This window comes from Atheta coriaria, unplaced genomic scaffold (genome assembly GCF_025399875.1).
Source record: "Atheta coriaria isolate IRGN ID8LTWV9N9 unplaced genomic scaffold, Caltech_Dcor_3.1 hic_scaffold_8_pilon, whole genome shotgun sequence".
NCBI classification, from domain to species: Eukaryota; Metazoa; Arthropoda; class Insecta; order Coleoptera; family Staphylinidae; genus Dalotia; species Dalotia coriaria.
Genome location: NW_027045450.1, coordinates 4,924,893 through 4,934,167, shown reverse-complemented (window position 1 = coordinate 4,934,167; position 9,275 = coordinate 4,924,893). Strand labels below are relative to the sequence as shown.

The 9,275-nt window shown below is 32.5% G+C and overlaps 3 protein-coding genes across 6 annotated transcripts in view; 2 read left to right on the top strand and 1 right to left on the bottom strand.

Annotated features, from left to right (window-relative positions):
* Positions 1-640: 640 nt before the first annotated feature.
* On the top strand, positions 641-3,885 carry LOC135797135 (uncharacterized). The gene is made up of 4 exons (XM_065309346.1): positions 641-796; positions 1,825-2,013; positions 2,952-3,272; positions 3,492-3,885. The coding sequence occupies exons 1-4, from the start codon at positions 734-736 to the stop codon at positions 3,543-3,545; spliced, it is 627 nt and encodes a 208-aa protein (XP_065165418.1). The 5' UTR covers positions 641-733; the 3' UTR covers positions 3,546-3,885.
* A 1,750-nt stretch (positions 3,886-5,635) lies between these two features.
* Positions 5,636-8,815, top strand: LOC135797371 (Kv channel-interacting protein 4-like). Its single transcript, XM_065309724.1, has 6 exons — positions 5,636-5,773; positions 7,387-7,508; positions 7,571-7,640; positions 8,148-8,218; positions 8,274-8,486; positions 8,545-8,815. The coding sequence occupies exons 1-6, from the start codon at positions 5,770-5,772 to the stop codon at positions 8,653-8,655; spliced, it is 591 nt and encodes a 196-aa protein (XP_065165796.1). The 5' UTR covers positions 5,636-5,769; the 3' UTR covers positions 8,656-8,815.
* LOC135797369 (agrin-like) overlaps positions 8,810-9,275 on the bottom strand; it is a 33,824-nt gene continuing 33,358 nt past the window's right edge. For all 4 annotated transcript variants that reach the window (XM_065309722.1, XM_065309720.1, XM_065309723.1 and 1 more), the window contains one exon: positions 8,810-9,236. In XM_065309722.1, the coding sequence (XP_065165794.1) occupies positions 9,079-9,236 (158 nt within the window). In that variant the 3' untranslated portion in view covers positions 8,810-9,078. The remainder of the gene's footprint in view (positions 9,237-9,275) is intronic.

The window sequence follows — 9,275 nt, the reverse complement described above, 5'->3', positions numbered from 1 at the left end:
AAATAAAAAGCAACAAAGAAACCTATTACTAACATCATAATATTAGCAGTAATTTAATATACATAATTTATTTCATGCATTGTGCATTCATTCACAATTCATTCAATTCATAAAATATATAAACACACAAAATACAAAATACAAAATACAAAATATTCATATTATACAACCAACATGTCACCTTTTACAATAACCTCAAAACTAGCGTTGATAATGAATTAATTCAACATTCAACATAAATAAAATAAATGTTATAAATTCCTGCACGACGTAACATCCACGCCTCGAGGCCATTAACTCCAAACAAGTTAATAACAATAACATTAACCATCAACCATCAACTATTAACCACAACTACACTCAAACCTCACAGCTAAAGCTGTAGATGTGAGTTGTTATTTCGCAATAAATGAGGACTGCGAGTGAGAACGTTTTGAGCGCAATTGTTCAATGCATGTAAGCACTTAGTTGCAGGTACTGTAAGAATAAGAAAACGAAAAAGAAAAAGGAGAGAAGATTATGTTTAACGTAGACATCGCGGTGCAAAATCGTGATAGACCATGGAGGTGGCGCAGAGGTAGACATCTTTTATTTTGCGTTTGGCACGTTTCCTTTTCAATCTTGCATCTTCAATCTTACAGTCATCATCATCATCATCATCATCATAGGCGCTTGTGATTAGTACTCAGTGAAAACACCGTTTTATTAGTTCATGTTTTAGTTTAATTAAATAATGTGGCGAGTAAAAATATTTATTTTGGTGATGTGTGTTTCAGTTTTTGGAAAATCAATAAAAGTAAGTTTTGAAAATTTGTTAAATAATAAAGAATTATTAATAATTTTGTCAGGAGGAATAAATATTTTAAGTTAAAGTTCAAAATTTTTGATTATTTTTGATTTTTTACCCAATATTTTTGAATTTTAATGTTTTGTTAGTTACAACACTTATAACTCAAGAACGGTTGGACAGATTTTGATTATCAATGATTTGTTGGATTTGTCTTTGACCCGAAAGGGATAATAACTATTAAAATATTTAAAATTATGCCTTAAAGGGTGTTAAATAAGGGATGAAAGTTTATATAGTGATTCAATCATAGTTATAGTTACATAATTTGAATTCAGATGGCGTTAAAAACATTATTAACATTTCCCATCATTATTAAATAAAATTGCTAATATTATTGATGAAATAAACACAAAATAAACAAAATATCAATAATTATTATTTTTTACACCGCAAATTAGGAAATTATCCATTAAATTGACATTAAATTATTACCTCTAAACTACAATCCAACATAACCACACTTCAACGACCTTTAAATATATTTTTTACAATTGTGTGATTTATGAATTTATGAATAAGGAAATACATAAGAATAAAAACTAAAATATAAGTAGAATAACAAAAGAGCACTTTCATTCGTGCGTTTTACTGCCTACCGCATACTTTTGCCATCATTCTGCTCAACTTAAATTGACTCCGGTCATGCCGCGAATATTGTGTTAGGCTGGAATATTGGAAATGATCGAATCGGTCGGAAAGTGTGCGGCCGGTGTTTGCTGAGGACGTAACCGCCTCGTTTCGTTTCGCCATGGCTCATGTCTCACGCCTCGTCTGTCGGATGCACATTCTCTTTATTCTCTTTCTTCGCGCTGCTTGCTGTAATCGCAGTAATGAACTAGGAAATGACCGACCGCGTGCGCAATACAATGCAGTACAATTTTCACCGTCTTGCACAACTTATGTTTAACTAATAACATAAAAAATGATAAAAATACATTTTTTAGTTTAAAATTTTATTTTTTATTTTATTTTAGAAAAGACAATTATTCAGAGAGCAGTTATCACCACACATGGGTGGAAAGGTACCGGAAGCAGCCTTTCAACGGGATCGTTTAGCACTTAATCAGTTGAATGCTCGTGGGATTTACAGCACTTCCGGAATTTACCTGGAACATCACTCGGATAAATCACCAAAGAGTCATCAACATATTAAAACAATGCAGGTAAAAAAATAGACTTAAATGTTAATTTAAGTAAATTGTAACCAATAATCCCTACTAATATTATAAATGCGAAAGTCCTGATGTTTGTTACACTTTCACGCAAAAACTACTTAACCGATCATCATGAAAATTTGTACACATATTCTTAGTGGTCCCCGAATGGTTATAGGCTACTGTTTATTTAATAAAAAAATTATTTTTTAAATAAAATAAAGAAATAGTTTAGCCAATAATACCTCTGCATCTGGCTATTTGACTACTTTAACGCCATCTAGCATTCCAGCAATGAAGCTCAAACCTAAGTACTATAGTACCATCACACTGTATTATCACACTGTATTACCGACAGCTACGTCAACATCAAATCCAATTGACTACACTATGGAGACTGTACACTATACTTCCATAGACTATACTTTCAGCCATTTTAAACTTCCCGCCATTCTACTTCATTGTTACTTCTTCTGTGACTACAGACGCGTACGGAAGCAACTTCATTATTTTAGATATTCGCGAGCGAAGCCGCGGGTTAAAGCTAGTATGAATATAAGTGTGTTTGTTTCGCTTTCACGTCAAAACCATTTAACCAATTTTGATCAATTTTGGTATAGAGATAGTTTTGACCTTGGAAAAGATAATAGAATACTTTTTGTTGTATAAAAATATCAAAAAGGGTGTAAAATAAGGGTTGAAAGTTAAAATATTGATTTAATCATAATTATAATTATATAATACATATATAGATGGCGTTAATGTGCAGTATTAACTATTTTCATTAAAATTATAAGATTTATTGAAGAATTTGCCAAATAAAAACCCGAAAATATTTTTTTAATGAAAATAGATGGCACCACTAACCTCCTCCTAATTACATTTTTAAACATTAAAAAAATAAAATAACGACTTCGCTTACCAAGCAATATAATGATTATTTCAAGGTACCTGCACCTGAAGAAGATCGTTACGTAGCACCGGAGGGAAGATATCATTATCACACGCCCCCCACGTTGGACACGACGTACGTGATTAGAGAACCAGTGCAGGTGCCAATTACGCCCAACCTCCGTTATCACCCCCAGCCGCATCCACCCTACGATTCACTAAAACTAGCTGGGTACTACCGTGGTATGCGAAGTCAAACTGCCCATACAGGTGGCGCCACTGCGCTGCTAGGTTATAACCAGTGGACGTATGCAAATGGCAATGGTAATGTGTACGGTGGGCAGCGTAACGACATCGACGACGATTTTGAAGTACAAGTAAGCGCTGGAATATTTCACTCCAAAGGGTTAATTTAGGGGTTGAAAGGGGCATAATTAACGCCGACCGTCATTGCTATAATTGCACGTCCCATTAGTTGCTAAATATAGGCGCTAAATTATATAAGTAATAATAAGGGTTGAGAAGGGTCGTGGAGATGAAATAAATTGAGATGTTTTTGATAGTTTTTTAATTAATGTTGATAATTATTATTCTAGGCGAAAAAAGAGTACGAGCCGTACTTGAAAAAACTTCACGAGGTTGATAAATAACACTGCTGACTCAACAAGGGATGGACATTGGACAGCGGCGGAAAAACAAAAAAGTGGAAAAGCGGAAAACCGGAAAAAAGAACATTGACGTTTAATAAGTGACGGTGCTTGGTCGGGTTTGGAGCGAACGAATTGACTTAATTTTAGTTTTGAGTATGCTATCTATTTACTTTTACAGGATCAACATAATATACAGGATGTTAAGAGAATATTAAGAGGTTAAAAGTATTTTTTTTGTTTTGTGTTTTTCATGCACAAATTTTTAATTTTTTGATAATATTTATATATCAGTGGATAATGTTTTTAATCTAGTTTTAAATAAAATTAGAATTTTTGTTTTATCTTGAATCATTAAAAAAATATTAAAATTTTGGTAAAAAGAATATTTTAATTTTTTAAATTTTTTTAAGTTTTTAATTTTAAGCAATATGTCTTTTAATTTTTAAATAGCTTAAATTTTATTTAATTATTTTATTGTTTTTAGATTTATTTATGATGTTTATGTATATTAAATTTATTTGTTTTTTATTTTAATATTTTGAACACTTTGTATATATTTTATTATATTCTTGTATTAAACTTTTTGTGAACGTTTATGGTAGTTAATTTATTTTCTACTTTCAGTTGGTAATTCTGCGACTTGCGAAAATGAAACATCTTAACCTCTGGATTATATAACTTTACGACGCCATCTAGCCATGTGCGTTACCCTATTAAAGGAGAGTGTATTAAGTGTAAATTATCTGTCTTACATGGAATGCAGTTACTAACATTTGTTATTAGTTGAGAAAATAAAAATGTAGAAGTAGATAGATAGATATATAGATATTGTTTTTTTAGGTTAATTATGTAAGGTAATTAAAAGATCAATAAATTAAATTTAAGTCTGGTAATAGATTTAAATATTTACTTACACTATGCGTTCTTAACAACAAATAATTTCAATGTTTTATTAGTATAAGTTATTGCTCAATACCGCACTTTAAATCTTACCGCAACTGTTTATTATACCTACTGAGTAGTATGAGTACGCATTAGTGCGCATGCGCGGTTTACTCAGCCATACTAGGCGGAGCAGGAAACCACTTTAACCTATGATTCCTAACCTTTTTAACGTTATTATTATTTATACTAACATAGTGTGAGAATAACTGCCATAATTTTACTATAATATAAATTTTCACTTTTACTCTATTGATACTAAAAAACATAACCACAAATTGACCAGAAAACATCTCCAAAATTTGAGTTCCACTCGGCGTACCATTGCAGGTTTGTGTAAATCTGTAAATCGAAGCGAACACAACTTTCCCTCACACGGAAAGCAACGGCCATTCCAGGCAATTCACGGTGCCTAATGTACCGCCGGAAATAAATCGCTTCGGGTGACACTTTTAGTAAATGCGTCGTAAATTATTTCTCGATGTTACTGACTACATTCCTACAAATTCACCGCTTTGTTAATATTTTCTTTTATCAGCTAATCTACGATACTCACAAACCCAACAAAAACAAAAAAAAACAAAAAAAACACAAAATTTTCATTCAATATTTAAATGATTATTATACATTATTTTTAATTTATAATTTGACAATTTAAACTTATTTGTATAGCACTCACTGAATTTTGATGACGACCCTTGTCTCGGCGTTTATTTAACAAGACCGCGCCGCAAATTAAAAAATGAAACAAACAGAGCGAAAACGAGGAGCTCGATTCGTGTTTGCGGGTTGATGTTTGCCCACTGTGCGCCCGAAAACTGTAGCCGCCATTTACAACCGGCGAGTGGTTATTTGACTTCTCGCAGCAATAATTAATCGTGTTTGTTTTGTTTGCAAATTAGTTTCGAATGTGTACAAATGCCCATGAACACAATAAGTGCTTACAAATTGCATTTCCCAGCAAAAAAATCAAATATTTTCAAATTTTTTTCAAATAAGCTCCGCCTATTTCCTGTCACTCTATTGGTTGCCCCTGCGCATGCGTATTAAATCAACGAATCAAAATGTATTAAATAGGCGGAGCAATATTTATCATTTCCGTTGTTATTGTACTCGTAAGCCTGCGTAGAGTATTTCAAAATGTGTGTGCGGCTTGGCGTCGCGACGCCACCAACGCCTCAGTTACTCGACGACGCGCACCGTGACCACTCGACTCGCTCCTGAATTTCCACCGCGCTGACGATGTAAACAAACGCCTGCATCTTCTGACATTCCATGCATCATGGGTAAGTCAAATATTTACACATTTTTTATTTCAACATCACATCACATCCATCATAATCAATTCAATTTTTTATTTATTTTCAATCAAAAAAGTAATCACACCGCAATCGATTTTTAATTTTTTTTCAATAGCAATCTATATAGTGATAACGTCGAGTCCCTATTCCCCTTCGCGATGGTTATCAGCCGATGGCCGCTTGAATAATTAAAGAAGACGTGGCGAGCGAGCAATTGCAGCGCTCTGATTAAACTCCAACGAACCGCGAACGATCGAAACCAAAAATTAAATTTAATTGCTTTCCACGGGCACGCAGGCTGTAATTCGTTTCGTGTTTAATAGGGGATGGATTAATCTAGTGGATAAATAAATATTTATAGGTTTTATTGCGCATGCGCATCAAGGAGAACAATTTTTTTATTTTTTTGTTTTAAAATTGAGTAAATTATTGATAACAAAACAACCTGTAGCAATCGTGGCCTAAATATTAATACGTAAATACATGCTTTTGTCTTTTTGTCAGGCACACACGCTTTGTATTGTTTTTTTTTGTATTCGCGTCGCGTGTCGTAATTTACATCCGAGTCAATTGTCTTTCGACGCTGCGCGACAGCCCGCCCCAATTTATCCAAGGGTGAACGAGCGTGATCGTAAATTTTACGTTTACAAACCGGCCCTTTTCTTGTACACCTTCCCGGGACATGGACATGGATGATTTCTAATTGAATAGAATTTAAAATGCGAGAAACAAAATAAATTTTGATGAAAAAAGAAGAATTTTTTTTATTTGATGTCTAAGTGAAATTTACGTAGTGTGTGACATGTTTTTATCGATTAGTAATTATTTGCGTCGGTCAGGAAGCATTAGAATTGAGGTAAAAATAGGAAAGTCGTTTTTTTATTCCCGGTGGTAATACGAGTACTTGTAGATCTATTTGATGCGTGTTGTAGCACTTAAATATTAATATCGTAATCATCGATTTCGGAAGTAGCATAATGATCGAAACAAACATTAGTAACCTCAGAGGAAATTCGTAGTAATAGTAAAAAGAAGAAATTATTGATTTATGCAGTGTTAAGTGTATTTATGCTCCGCCTACTGATGATACTCACTGATTGGTTGGACATTCAGTGCATGTACGTCACGTTTAATGTGTATGCAACCAAATAAACACCAAAATAAAATTTTAATTCATTTAAAATTAATGGAAACACTCAGTATATAAATATTTATTTTTATTAAATTATATTTAATTTTTCTTAATTTTTTAAATTTTTTTTTTATTTTAATAATTTTTTAATTTTTTGAAAATTTTACATAAAATTTTCTCTTACGTGAATTTTCTACAGGCGTAAATTGAAATGTGTACTAGCGGTTGCTTCCAAAGCTTACAAAGCTTCTGAATGTAAACATTTTAGACAAAAGTAAACACACAAACACTAATACGCAGTTACATAGCAGAATAACCGAACAGCGAGGCATTCAATGCCAGTAAATTCACCGCGAGAGAATAAACAATTTTACTAATAGACTCATACAACACATCATGCATATTAATATCTAGCAATATTTTTCATAAAAATTGAAAATTAAAAACTAAAAAAACATGTTTTTAGATGATGACAGCGACCTCTTTAATTTCCCGATACGATACCGGCCTGAAAAACTGCAGAATTTGTGTTCCAAAACTAAATTTACGCGGAAAGAGATTCAGTTGATGTACAGAGGGTTTAAACAAGTAAGAATAATAAAAAATATTATAATATTTAATGTAATTTTAATAAATTTGAATAATTTTAGGAATGTCCTAGTGGAACTGTTGATGAAGAAGCTTTCAAACATATTTTCGCACAATTTTTTCCGCAAGGAGGTAAAAATATTAAAAAAAGTATTTTAAGCATCAAGTGGCTAAAAGGGAGTTTTTGTCCCCAGAATGATTAAAAACGAGTGTAGCAAACGTTTAATTAATCGTGTGTTTAATCACGTTTAGCCACATGATGCTTACATTATTTTTTCTACTTCCACTCTATTACACTACTAGTAAATGTAAGGTTATAAGGATATAAAGTACTTTAGTCACGGCCATGGCCATCCGTGTTTCAATATCTGGTATTTACTGTCGGAAAACACTTATTTTTTGGTCTTTTACACTGAAAATTAAAAAAAAATAAGAAAAACTATTTTTTTCAATGAAAAATCAAGTAAAATGCGTTTCGTGGCTAAAGTCTGTGACTAAAGTACTTTAGTCACGGCTTTGACCATCCGTGTATAAAGTACCACTTTTTGTGTCTAAAATCCGTGTGAAAACTTTCAATTTAAAGATGGAAGTAGAAAAACATATTTTTTTAAAAAATAAATTTTATAAAATGTATTTTAGATGCTACAAATTATGCCCATTACGTTTTCAACACGATGAAACAGAAAAACACGGAAAAAATCAATTTCGAGGTGCATAAATTTCAATATCTTTTAATAAATCGCATATTTATGCAGCGTTCCGTAGAATTTTTTAGACATCTTATCAAAAGTATCCAGAGGCAGCGTACAGGAAAAACTCCAGTGGGTGTTTGGCCTCTACGACTTGGACGGTGACGGATTAATCTCAAAAAACGAAATGGTCGACGTCGTCTCCAGCATTTACGAGATGATGGGAAGATCTACGCAACCCTCTGTAGAGAATGGCAGTGCTAAAGAACATGTCGATAAAATATTCCACGTAAACACTTTCTTCTAATAAAAATCAAATATTTTATTCTACAAAATGTTTGTTTCAGTTGATTGATTCGAATAAAGATGGCGTTGTGACGATAGAAGAATTAGTGCAGTGGTGCACACGAGATGAAAGCTTCTTGAATTCCTTGAATACTCTTGATACTGTGTTGTGATATTGATAAACAAATTAAAAGAAAGAAAAGAAAGCAATTTATGATTAAAAATCTTCAAAATAGATTGCAACTAAACTCTTCAGTATTATTCTGTATGTTAAATATCAAAATATTTAATTTAGGTTATGTTAGGTTAGAATAAATGAAATACGGATTAAAACTGGCAATAATTTATTATTTATTATGTCTCATCAGCATTCTGGCTATTGCTCAACGCGCCGTTGCAAAACTATTTGCTATTTCTATGTACATGTCAGTCTTGGCAACAACGCGTGGCGCTACTCGTACATTGAGGTTACGTTAAGTAACGTCAGTTAGTATCCATCCACTCACATCGGTGTACCACTTTGAAATCAAGTGTTAAAGTGGTTATTGTCAGCATTCTGGAACTTTGAGTTTTTATCCTTTTTTTATTTAAATTCCTCACCGATGTATATTTTGTTTTCTGCCTGTATTTTCTTTATGTTGGTGATATTCAACATCGTGTATACATGCGGTGTTTATTGGGTTGCCTACGCATGATGTCATTTTGTTGAAAATGGGAAGTGGTTTACCATTTATAATCACCTCAGCAATTTCACCTGGAAATTTAGGTTTTTGTGAACTGAATTTTGTTATTT